General features: G+C 31.5%; 1 protein-coding gene across 2 annotated transcripts; it reads right to left on the bottom strand.

Annotated features, from left to right (window-relative positions):
* Positions 1-25: 25 nt before the first annotated feature.
* LOC143627075 (sodium/hydrogen exchanger 3-like) lies at positions 26-6,197 on the bottom strand. Of its 2 annotated transcripts, none has more exons than XM_077096971.1 (15): positions 6,051-6,197; positions 4,362-4,524; positions 4,169-4,287; positions 3,974-4,071; positions 3,805-3,864; positions 3,066-3,112; positions 2,797-2,991; positions 2,678-2,724; positions 2,109-2,175; positions 1,933-2,033; positions 1,751-1,852; positions 1,506-1,650; positions 1,354-1,416; positions 1,199-1,282; positions 26-482 (listed from the first exon to the last, which is right to left on the bottom strand). In XM_077096971.1, the coding sequence occupies exons 2-15, from the start codon at positions 4,521-4,523 to the stop codon at positions 171-173; spliced, it is 1,602 nt and encodes a 533-aa protein (XP_076953086.1). In that variant the 5' UTR covers position 4,524; positions 6,051-6,197; the 3' UTR covers positions 26-170. The 2 variants fall into 2 exon arrangements, with proteins under 2 accessions (XP_076953086.1, XP_076953084.1); XM_077096969.1 differs by having other exon boundaries at positions 4,362-4,531; positions 6,051-6,195.
* Positions 6,198-13,304: the final 7,107 nt, after the last annotated feature.

The following is a 13,304-nucleotide window of genomic DNA, read 5'->3' as shown; positions in this document are numbered from 1 at the left end:
AATCGCACAACTAAAGTAAAAAGTAAAAACAATCCAAAAATATATGTAACCTAGAGTAAAAAGTAAAAACAATCCAAAAATAGTTAGAAAGCTAGAAATGAGTACATAAGTTTGTAAGGTAACCTAGTGTCCATGCATTCCTACTATGTACAAAAGTCTAAACCAACAAGTCAATGAATTACATTCATGTCGCGGGTCCCGGTCGCATTCGACACAAACCCGCTACCGCCAAAAATCGGGCGCATCCAGCCGTCATCAAACTTCCTCCAAAAGTAATGAACCGTACTTGTAGGACTGTTTAATAGCATCTTTAGACTCGATTTAGTTGTTAGAGGTCTTCCATGATTCCCATTTTCAGGATCATCATCATCATGCCCGTTTCCTAAAAGTGGCATTGATGATGTCGTCGGGCTCGACGGTTCAGTTTGGCTTGACTGAGGTAACAACTTCCTTATTAGCGGCTTAGTCAGCAACCCAAATACCTGCAGACGACCGTTTTTAAACCTTAAATTAATATCTTTTGTAGGAGTGGCAAATGGGTCGGGTTGGGTCAAAACGGGTCATGGGTCGAAACAGGTTAGGGTTCGGACGGGTCAATTAAAAAAGGGTTGTTTTGGTTTGGGTCAAACGGGTCCGGGTCGAAACGGGTCGGATCCCTCCAAAAAAATCAAAGAAAATAATAAAAAAATCATTAACTCAAAATATACATAAAGTAAAAAAAAAACTAAAATGATTCTTCCATTTTCCTCGTTCAAAATAAAAAGAAGAAACCCGATAAATCGAACCGAAACAGAAAAATCTACGAAAACGGACCAAAAAACCAAAATCTACCAAACCGATCAAAACCAAAAAAAATTCAATCAACACGAAACTAATAAACTAAAACCGAACGGAAACAAAACTGAGAACCCGACCAAAACGAATCCGAAATCGACCAAAAAAGAAACCGAAACCCAGCCCATCCCGTGCGAAAACTCGTGTCGGCTCGAAGCTTGATCCGAGCTAAAACCTGAACCAACCCCGTTCCAATCCGAAACCCGTTCCGACCCGCAACCTGCCACATTTCTTTAAATTTGTCTACCCATTTTGACCCGAAAATAAACAAGGTGGAATTTCAAGTGACCCATTTTGACCCTCTAATATTTTTTAAAAAATTGGTACATAAAGTATATTATTATGAAGGGATTGAGATGCTTACAACAGTGCTAAAAAGAACAACAGTAATGGTGCTGGTGATCAAAAGTGCATTTGCAGGCTGAATTGTTTGTCCAGATCCAGTAAACTACAAACATATTATAAAAATAAATAAGTAAAAATATATTTAAAGTTTATTAATTTTTCTACCGAGTTTACCTTCTTATACGCAAGCGCAATCGATACAGCTCCTCGCATTAGACCGGCCCACCAAACTGTAATCTGTAAAAAAAATTACGATAAAAACATTATCGTTACAATGAGTGAGTAATCCGATAAATCTAAGAAATTTATATATACTTTTTACTTGCCTGCTGTTTCATCCCGATCTCTTCATTACCGTCCCTCCGTTTCAGGATAAAGTTAGAGATACATGAAAGAGGTAATATGAAAGCCACTCTTCCAACCATAATCAGAACAAGCAGTATAACGCTTGCCCATATTGATTTTCCAGGGCTGAAAAATTAAAAATTTTGAAAAATCGGATAAAAAAAAAATAAAAAAAAAGATTCTCGGTTAATAAAGTTGGTTACAACTTACAACTTACAACGGTTACCTGTCGTTAATAAACCTCCATTTTTCAACGTCCAAAGAGTCCATACCGACATACAGGAAAATAAACACCTCTGCAATGTATGACATCGTTGCAAAAGTATGCCTACAAAGTGCAAACCACACAACTTAAGCTTAAATATTTTCATATTATTATTAAAAGGAAATTTGGAGATGATTACACACTTTGTGGTCACTTGTGATTTATGAGTGACGTTATGCCACGCGTAATGAGACATTACAATCCCACAAAAGAATACAGTAAGGATTCCGCTTAAACCAAACACCTGAAGCGAATAAAAGTTAGTTTTGTGACAAATTACCCAAACTACCCTTAGAGCCATTATAAAGCAATCACTTACTTCAGCTGTAATGTACGAAAGATAAGCCATGAGCATCATGAGAGCTACTTCACGGTCAGTTGAATGCCTGAAAAAGTGAAAATTGACAAAATACGTTAGCATAAAATCAATGTTGTAAAAGACCGAAAACTCCCCGAGAACTCGCTACAAGGTCTGACGCCGAGGTGAGTTTCTTTTACTCCGCCTAGTTGCTAAGAATCGATCGAATGTGCTCAACCTTAGTCAGAATCACATCTAATGTGTGAACTTGGGCCGATTCTGACTTAAAAAATTAAAACATAATTCGTATTTCTTTCTATAATATTAAAGAACAGATATCATTTTTTTTAACTAATTATTAGTAATTTTTAGAATAATTTATTATTTAAAAATGTAGTTCTCTTATTTATATTGATATTCACCTATTTTGTTATAAAATATCGTAAACTTATGATATTTTACATATATATAATATCCAAAAACAAATTTTATTTATATTTACCATATTCGAGTACTCTCTGAGTACTCCCCTAGCGACTTTTGCTGCCATGCATAAAATACACGCCAAATGAAATATAGTAGCAATGTACCTTCCGAAATATAACGTTCTAATGATAAACGCGCATAGCAGTCCAACCTACATAAACGGTTATAATAATAATTTTAGCAAACAAATACTAGCCAAGTATATAGATAAATGAAGACTTACAAAAACTCCCAACACGGTGCTTAACGCGAACAATTTAAGAAAATTAGCAGTAAAATCAAGAGCGATATAGAAGTTCATGTCAGATAAGTCGAACTTTGTGATGGCATTAAAAAGTACAACCGATGTTGCATCATTCACAACACCCTCCCCGAACACTAGACTGTATAATAATGGTGTTTCTTCTTGATTAAGCACCTAATCACAAGGTAACATTTTGGTTAAGACATTATTATTAACTTTTAAGGATCACAAAGTAAAAGTACATGTACCTGCAAGGTGCAAACAGAGTCTGTTGCGGAAAATATGGCTCCAAGTGCTTCTCGAAGTCAAAATGAAAAATAAAATAAATAAACAAATAAATAAAAATTAAATGAGAAGGTTAGCAAATAATGTACTAGTTTCAAATCCTTAACTGTTTTAACTGTTTTTTTATTTATTAACTTAATAAAATTATTTTTATTCCAAAACTCTTGTTGTGTTGGTAAAAGACGGATAATAAAGGTTTTATTTATATTTTGATATTATTTGTTTATAACTGATTGATAAAAAGTTTAATTCTTTTAATTTGGTTTAGATACATATTTTAGAGTTGTGTGGCTGACCTAAAAATAGATATTATTACTGAATTTTATATAACACTACTAGAATTAAAAAGAATTTCAATGTTTCAGAAATTGTAATTTACAAATAGAAAAAGAACACTCTAATCAAATTTGCATGTGAGTGAAATTTTCGTTTTAATTAAAAAGAGTTCTCAAACTAACCTATGATCGAAGCAAAAAATATATTCACAAAAATTACATCAGGGTTTAAAAAGGTAATATGTTTGAGAAGGATAAAATTGTCATAAAGTAAACGTTCATATAAAACGGTTATATATGATATTTTAAGTTTAGATTGGGTATATATGACATTTAATAAGATTTTAACGGTATATATTACATATTCAAGTCTTAAAAATGAAAAATTCATCTAAACTTTGGAGACATGAGGAAAAAGAATAAATACCGAGATAGTCCTTGAGCTCGAGGTAACCAATATCCAATATAGGAAACAAGCGCATTGCACCTGAACCAAAAAAAACAAGTTAAAGTCTAATAAACCTAAATCAAATAAACACTTCCTACAAAAATACAAAAAACACATAGATGTTTAGTTTAACCATATAACAACATACCGAACGATATAATGGCAAATGAAATCAGAGTACCAATAACTCCAAATGAAGTAATGGTCATGAAATTGCGGAAAAACTGCTTCTTTTTCACTTGAAACCTGTTGAAATAATATAACAGTAAGTCAGAAATCATATAATATTAAAATATATTAAGACACTATCACATATATGTTATTTCGAATCATGCATACATACCCAGCGTTGAATATTATAGGCGGAAGGAGATAAATAAAGAAAAACTCTTGCTTGAATTCCAATATGCGGGAGCTTTTACCACCAGAAGTTAGTAAAATAACGCATCCGGTAGCTAAACCCTGTCATAAACAGATTAAACCAATTTTCATCGTAAAACTTGTTTACATAATTATATACCGAATTAGTAACGTACGATCAGAAGGGCGGTGATTGATTGATTTAACCATCGACTATTTTCAAGTAGATGACCGAGAACAATGCAGCCGCATAGAAGGGCTGCAAATAATGCTATCTGGTCTACGAACTCAGTCTCTGGATCTGCTGTTGATAGTAATGAACGGACATGTGAATCCATGCTGCAGGCTTGCAAAAAAAACAAAAAACAAATATTCCATAAGTTAAAATACTTTTTACAACTTAAAAACACAAAATACGTTATGAAGGCGTAAACTTTGTTTACGATATTCAATTTTATGCATGTAAACGAACCGAACTAACACAAACGAGAGCATGTTCGTGTTCTTTCATTAAAAACATGAACATGTTCGTGTTCATTTAATGTTTGTTCGTTAAAAAAATAATTTAAGAATTCATGAACATAAATAAACAATGAACACCAATTGAAGTCTAAAACATGGTTAATTATTTTTTAAAATAACAAAACTTACATAGTTAAATTTACACCATGTGTTCATGTTCATTCGTTTAATTAAATGAACCAAAAATTTTGTTCTTTTTGCTTAATCGAACACGAACACGAACATGAACAATTAAACAAACCGATTTCTTGTTCATGTTTGTTTGATTGAACATGTTCGTGTTTGTTTATGTTCGTTTGCTAGAAAAATTAGCCTAACAGTTCATGAACTTGAATAAACAAATATAAAATGAACATAAACGGAAATAAATAAACAATCCTAAACGACCACGAGCTGAAGTCTAGTCCATGTTTAGTTATTTTTAAAAACAATAAATTTGCATAGTTACCTGAATTAAACAAACATAAACACACCGACTTAAACAAACTAGCATAAACAAACGTTCACTAACATCAATTAACAAACGAAACACGTGTTCACGTTCGTTTGCTCAATTAAACAAACAAAAAAAAAGTTCAAAATACGTTATCAAAGCCGTAAACTTTATTTACAATATTCAATCCTAGTAGTACTAGGCGGCCTATAAACAGGCCAAACAAACACGACCAACATATTCGTTCATTTAACTTATACCAAACACAGAACAATTAAACACACCAAATTTGTTGTTTATGTTTGTTCGTTAAAAAGATTTTTATTAAAAAATGAGCATAATTGCATAAACACGCCAACAAACACGACCAATACATGAACATAAACAAACATTCATGAAATAAACAGAAAACATGCGTTCATGTTCGTTCGTTTAGTTAAATGAACAAAAAATTGTTAAACAAACCAATTTTCTTGCCCATGTTCGTCCGTTAAGAAAATAAATATGTCCGTGTTCATTTATGTCCATTCGTAGTAACGAACATTAACATAAACATAAATAAACAATTCTAGACAAACACCAGTTGAAGTCTAATCCATGTTAAATTATTTTCAAATATAATTAAGTTATACAGACTTAACAAACATAAACACACGGACTTAAACTAACAATCATAAACGAACGTTCACGAACATAATTAAACAAAACTAAATAAATAAATTAGTTCATGTTAGTTCGTTTATTTAAATAAAAGAACCTAAACAAACTTCCAACCTAACGGTTCACGAACAGTTCACTTAACGTTCCGGTCTGTTTACACGTGTAAACTATACTAAGTAAAAACATGTCGGTATCAATCAGGATGCTCGTGATAGACTGATAGTTAATAATAATAAAACAGAGGCCATACCTGAAAATCCGGCCAGCAGATGAATTTGAATAATAATAATAATAATAATAAGTTAGGGTTTGGTAAAAAGCAAAGGAAGATGAGTTTTGAGAGTAGATGGAATGGAACAAGGCAACTAATGCTATGAAAGTACGTTAATGAGTTAGCGTGATGAAGGTGATCGGTGAATAAAGAAAAGTAAACCGTCGGTTAGATATTAAAGGACATTTTACTCCTTTTTCTCTGATTTTTAATATATATATATATATATATATATATATATATATATTCATTCTGGAATCTGGATAAAGTGTGTTTATTTGTAGGCTAAATAAATACACAAATATTATTAAATTATTGTATTTCATTTTAGGTTTATTGGAATTTTTAATAATCTCTATTGCATGGTATTAGTCGGTAATGATCTCTATTCATTGTATCGTCATTAGCGGTCTCAAATATAAAAAAGTTGGTCCTAATGGTCCCTCGTTAAAAAGGACTTAACGGCGTTATACGCATCGATTTTTGTAAAACTTAGCCCGAATCGATGATCCAAACGGCTTGATTTTTGTTAACTGTAAGTTCGAACACTCGAATTGAAGCATTATATCGTTGTTTGGAACACCGTTTCGAACTAAGTTTACTTAAATTGATTCATATTCTTTATTCCGATCAAAATCCCTAAAACATTAGTTTGAAAATCGGTAAAAAGTATAACGCCGTTAAGTCATTTTTAACCGGGGGGGCACTGGGAGGGGGGAACTTTTTTAAATTTGGGACCGTCGGTGTCGATAAATTAAATAAGGATTATTATCGACCAATACCATATAATTGAGATTATTAAAATCCAATAAACCTTTATTTTAAAGCTATGTTGGTCTAGTGATATGGTGTAACGTCCACTCACCAAAATGAAACATCCCTTCAAAAAAGTAAAGTGGTATGTTTAAATCCTTGCAAATACAGATTTAATAGATTTTAAGGTGGAAAAGAAAAGGTTTGTTGGTCAAAAAAGAAGAAATAAAACTCTTCTTTAGTTTTTTTTTTAATTGTCGACGAATTCTTTAAATGAGCTACTGGTTAAATTCATAACATTGAGATCAATCGTCTTTCGATCAAGGGAAAACTCTTACCTAATGCCAGCGCTCGTGAACACTCATCCGAAGGCACGACAATGCGATGAGATAGAACTCATCCAGTTCAAATATCTAACTATCTAGGGCTCGATCTTGGTACTAGTCCATAACGATCAAAGTCGAATCGTGAGCCTATTAGTGAAGCAAATTCAATGAAGCAACAACTGGTACCATAGAGAAGCGGCCATAAACTAGAGAGTCTTGACCAATTTGAAAGATCATTTAATGTGGTTGAAATAACTGAATTTTGGGTTGTTCGATGAAATAAGGGAAACTCGATGGAATTCATAACTATCTCAATTTTTCCGTTTTTCTTTTTATTGTCTGAATATTCGGGAGCTAAGACCATTCCAATGCTCCCTTTCGCCATGCATAAACTAAACCAACAATTAAGATAAGCACAAAAATTAAAGCTTCTACAAATATAGATACACCTAATACATCGAAACTCATTGCCCATGGATAAAGAAAAACCGTTTCAACATCAAAAACAACAAAAACTAGAGCAAACATATAATAGCGGATCCTAAATTGTAACCAAGCGTCGCCTATTGGTTCTATACCTGATTCATAACTAGAAAGTTTCTACGGTCCTTTGCTAATCGGAGCTGAACGTCGCCTACTCGTCTAGTCTTTTGTCATCACTCTGGTATCACTGAAACTAAATGCTTGAGATAAGAATGTTGAAACTAAATGTTGGGGTAGGAATCAAACAAGGATCACATGAAACATCAAGTCTTTCTTTTACCACTCCATCACTAGCTTTTTATGGAAGGGACAAATACAAATACATACTAAATAAATAAAAATAAAGGATTTTTATGTATATAGTTTAAACAAAATTTACAATTACAAGATGAAAATCATAAAAAGACACCGAAACAATCGAATCAAAGAAAGTATCTTTGTGTTCATCTCCAAAACTAATAATAACCCCATTCAATTATCTTCAAATGCTCCACCAAGTATCGTATTGGTTAAGAGATTTTGGTTTTGATCGTTTTCAATCTCTGCACCGATTGATTTATGCTTTTCTATAAAGGGATATTGGTTTTTAATACTCCCAATTTTCCCTCATTGATAGATAACACTCTCAACTTTTGATTTGTCACCCATCACTTTCAACTTTCACCCTATTTTCCTGTACCACTCACCGTCTAAATGAACACTAACCTCGTTAATGTTTTGGACTAAAAATGTCATTCAAATTAGTTGAGTGGGTAAAACAAAAATTTTATTTTTAACACACAACCTCCATTTCCGGTGACCTCGTTTTCCCGGCGACCTCTTTTTTTCCGGCGAATTTGAGTTTTCCGACTATCTCGTCTTTCAAAACTTATAATTTTGTTATAGACTTGAGATGGTCCTCTCGCCATGTGTCTCTCCCTTTTTAAAACTAATATAATATTATATTGAGTTCTATGAAATGTCGAGAAGTGTATAAAATATGTGTTATCTTACTAAGAAAAACAACTTAAAATTATATGTTCATTATATCTTTATTTACTCTCTTGATCTAATTCGACACGTATAATTATTTGTTATATTTTCAGTAACTAACAAATGCGGTATTTAATGAACACTATAATGGAGATACGTGATTAATATACATACTCAAATACTTTACTCATATTAAACAGATACCTTTCTTTAATACCACGTGCTATAATTTCTTGGAATCCCACAAACAAAAGTAACGTATTTAAATTAAAATAAATAAATAAAACCTAGTTAAATTTATGTCCCATCCCACATTCCCACCTACTTCATTGTGGGTAGGTGGTAGGTAGCTTTCTCATGTGCAACTAAAAATAACCACGGTATACTATACGTATAAACAGTGTTTTAAAAATCGGTCGGTTAAGCCAGATTTCGCATAGCATGTCGGTATTTTAAGTCTGGTAATTTTGGCCGGTTTGCTATAACACTGTACCGGCGGTTTTTTTTAAATATCGGTTTTTACCGGCAAACCGGTTTTAAGTACGAGAAATTTTTTATATTTGCAGCTCATATTTTTCCATAATTACTTTTAACTCAACAATTAACATTCGAACGTGTAAACTTTATGACTATTTTTTAAAAATTGAGGGCTTTAGTATTATTTTTTAATATAGATTAACTTTTGGATTATTTTTTGTTATGAAATCATTTACTTTTGGGTTATTTTTAAGTTGGAGTTGCATTTATAGGAAATTATAAGGTAACTACTCAACCGATTGAACCTCCCGGTATAACCTGGTTCAACTGAGTGTACCATTTTTTAGCTCAATCCGATACGAGTAAAATTCCGGTTTTAAAACAATGCGTATAATGGAAAAAGGTTTAGCGACTAAATGATCAACCAGATATTTGCCTAGGTATTTCATACGAGATGAACAAATGACAAAAGACCACAGTCAGCTAGCCTAACCTAGCCACACGAACCCCTTAACTTAAGCCCTCAGGATTAAACTGGATATCCCAAAAATCTAAGTCTTTATTTATTGAGTCACTCATGCCCTCCTCAAAATGTTATCTGTGGATATCGAACCCGGGTCTTCATAAAAGAACTCAATCTTCCTACCACTACATCATAATTAAAAGTACGAGTGAAAGAGATAGACAATACTGACTTCATTAAAAAAACAATATAGACACTATACCTAAAAATTTATAACGTCCTACTTTTGGAATTACCGAGTATATAAAAACAATATAGCGTAAATGAGTCTCAAACTTTTAGTTTCATATCAACCTTGTGTTTGGTTTAATTACTCGATTGTGTACATAAAGCATACACATGATAGTTTCGTATGTATGTAAAGTTACCACGTGTTAAGTACATTAAGATATTAAGACTTGATTCTCTTGAAAAGGTTGTTTGATTAATCAAATTTCACGTAAGTACAATCCATCCTGGATACTCGATCATCACCATCCTTCTTGTTTTCTCGACTAAAAACTAAAGATATATATGTTATAGAAATTAGATATGCTAAATGGATAATTATAACCTAACAAGACATGAAAATATCATATTAAAGTATGACAAAACTCGTCAAAAAGAGAGATGATAGTATCACATGCCACCACTCTCTATGGAATGCCCATGCTAATACAAACCAATATATATATATATATGTGTGTGTGTGGTGTGTGTTTTGGAAGATTGCAACATATATAAAGCCATGTCAACCCATTGAAGACTCGACAAATGCCTACATATGACATTTTTATGTCATATGGTCTTGCGAAACAACCTAGATCTTTCATTGATCATTATACTACTACAACAAGTTTTGATTACCAACCAATTGATTTATATATCTTTTATATCTTATTGAAACTTATCAACATGTAGTCTTCAAAAGACACGTGATTGTCCATTTAAGACTTCAACTTTCGTTTCTCGTATGGTTTCAACTTAGGAGTAAGGACTCCAACTTCGAACACGGTTCATAGTAATAAGATGGCGGCATGTATTATAAATTTTACTCCATCGTATGTTTTATTGTTATGCATATAAATATTTAAACTAATTTGTTCATCTGTTTCTTTTAAAAAAAACAAACGTATAGCTACACGTATGTCGGTTATGCTTAAGTAATATAAATACCTAGTTTACATGTATGTGGGTTTTATAATAAAAGAAATTTGTTCATATTTTTTTAATATCACAATAGATGATTAAAATACTTCATTTCAATCATCTATCTATAATATATATAAACGAAAATAATAAAATCCTAGGTGTCGCGATGTAGTCGCTCCCCTATTTTTTTGGAGTCAACAGATTTTCTTGATTTTTAAATGGAGGTTTCTCATGCATTTGACCCGAATTCATGGGTATGGGTCTAATCAAACCCATATAATTCTTAAACGGATTATAACATCTCATTAAATTAAAAATTAATCCCACCAAATGTTTGATATAAAAATCCTATAAACTAGGGATATACTTAAAATTAATATATTATTTATTTAAAAAGATAGATATTATTTATAATAAAAAAACAGTTTTATAGTAAAAAAAAATAAACGAGTTTTGGGTCTCATCAAACCATATAACTTTTAAACCGGGTTATAACATCTCATTTATTTGTGAAACAATTTATCATCAAACCATAAGTATATTATTAACTTTCATACAACAAAAAAATAAAAATTCAAAACATAAATAAATATTAGAAACGAATAATATAAAACAACCACCGTAAATAAACGTAACATTTAAAAGCTTTATGATTGTTTCTTACATTTACTAAAGCCACCATATTGTTTTATTTGCAAATGAAAGCTTCAAGTGCATTTGTCCAGAATTCACGGTATGGGTCTCACAATACGTAGATAACCTTGAACAAGTTATAAATCTCACCATTATAAAAATAAATCTCACAAAGTATTTGATATGCAAATCTTATAAAGTAGGAATATACTAAATATTAATATCCATTTTTTTAAGAAAAATATTTTATTTATAATAAGAAAACAATTTATAGTAAAAAGAAATAAGCGGGTCATAGGTCTCACCAAACCCATAGCTTTTAAACGGGTTATAATATGTCATTTATTTGTGAAACTATTTATTCATCAAACCCTAAGTATATTATTAAATTTTTTATAATACATAAAATTAAAATGCAAAAAAAAATTGAATATTAGACACGAAAAATAAACACAACCCCTGTAATACGGGGAATAAAAACTAGTTTTCTTATATTATGAAAGTTTTCAAAATTACAAAATGAATGATTTAATTTGTTCTATATTTTAATTTTCTCTTAAATACCCGCGTCTTTTATTGAACTCACTTATCGTTACGGATATGGGTGACCGTTGTCAGGGACGATTATGAGGGTCGGTTGCGGTTGGTTTTTATTAAAACAAGTGTCTCTTCTATTTTTTTTTCAATTATAAAAAATTTATATGTAAACATACATTTTAATGAAATCCTTTAGTTTTCTTCAAAAAAAAAAAGAAATATAAGATGCATTTATTTTTTTGAGGTGCAGTTACTGTACGCTAATGTCTTAACATACGGTAGGTACGCGAGACGCTCGATGGCAAAAAAATAAAGGTAAAAACCTAAAACGCTCACAAAAACTTAAACGGTCTTCGTGAAAAAAAGTGAAAAAATTGATTGATTAACCATCCAAAACTGTTTTTTTTTGGTGAACCAGTGATTCATTGGATATGTATTGACGATTTCGAGATGTTTGGATGTGATTTCATGGATTGATTTGAGAAAAAATGAATTTGTGTACGTAATACACGTTAAGACATTATTGTATTGGATTTTTTTTCCTTTTTTTTTTTTTTTTTAAAGATAAAAATGGGCAATTGCAAATTTGCAATAAAGCATCACCCAATAGTCCAATACCCATTCAATGATTTCGGGCCGGCCCATTTCTTCAATTCTAAAACTACATACAACTTTTTCTTTTAATAATATGGGCCTTGATAGACCCGACCTCTTTGGACCTATTCGAGACTAAAAAATATCGTTATAATTGAATCAACATGTTACCAGAATTAATTGTTTTTGGAAGATCCAACTCTATAATTGGCGACATGATATTGACCATAAACTAACAAAACTCTTATCTTTCATTTTTCAAGCATTAAATGTTGTATTAAAATATAAACATAAAAATTGATAAATATATATGGATGTAATGAAGTGAGATTTCAATGTCACAAACTTTTATTTTTTTGTAATGATTAAATGAACACAAAATATCACAATCTTGGTCCCATGGTCATGTACTCATGTCTTTGAATCATGGTTCGGGCTCATGGAGTATGGACTTCTTGGCGTGTTTGGTTCGGGCCAGAATAACATTGGACTTGGGCCGTGAGTCATATACCAATTGGTCCAAATATATGTCAGCAACGACGATAACCTTTTATACGTTCAGTTATGAAACTTTGAAATAATTATTCAGCTTTCATTAAATATGTAAAAGTAATTGTTTTTACATTCTTTTTACACCAAAATATTACTTAATCACGACTCCTTGCGTCATAACAAAAAGGATTTATTCTTATGATCAATCTATGACGCGAGAATAAGTATCCGGTTTGGCTGATAGTGAGCAATAATAATATAGATAATCTAACCTTCTTTTGCAAGCGAAAGTAGATACATATATGTATCCCT

This window comes from Bidens hawaiensis, unplaced genomic scaffold (assembly GCF_021521415.1).
Source record: "Bidens hawaiensis isolate Kalapana, Puna unplaced genomic scaffold, B.hawaiensis_p1.1 tig00004595_1, whole genome shotgun sequence".
Taxonomy (NCBI): domain Eukaryota; kingdom Viridiplantae; phylum Streptophyta; class Magnoliopsida; order Asterales; family Asteraceae; genus Bidens; species Bidens hawaiensis.
This window is presented reverse-complemented; position numbering and strand designations above follow the sequence as displayed.

Bases quoted from the DNA above. Each gene is read 5' to 3' on its own strand.
- LOC143627075 (XM_077096971.1), bottom strand. From the start codon at position 4,523: ATGGATTCACATGTCCGTTCATTACTATCAACAGCAGATCCAGAGACT. The intron at 2,992-3,065 runs GTACATGTACTT...CCTTGTGATTAG, and splicing joins ACTCTGTTTGCACCTTGCAG to GTGCTTAATCAAGAAGAAAC. The intron at 2,725-2,796 runs GTAAGTCTTCAT...CCGTTTATGTAG, and splicing joins GCACCGTGTTGGGAGTTTTT to GTTGGACTGCTATGCGCGTT.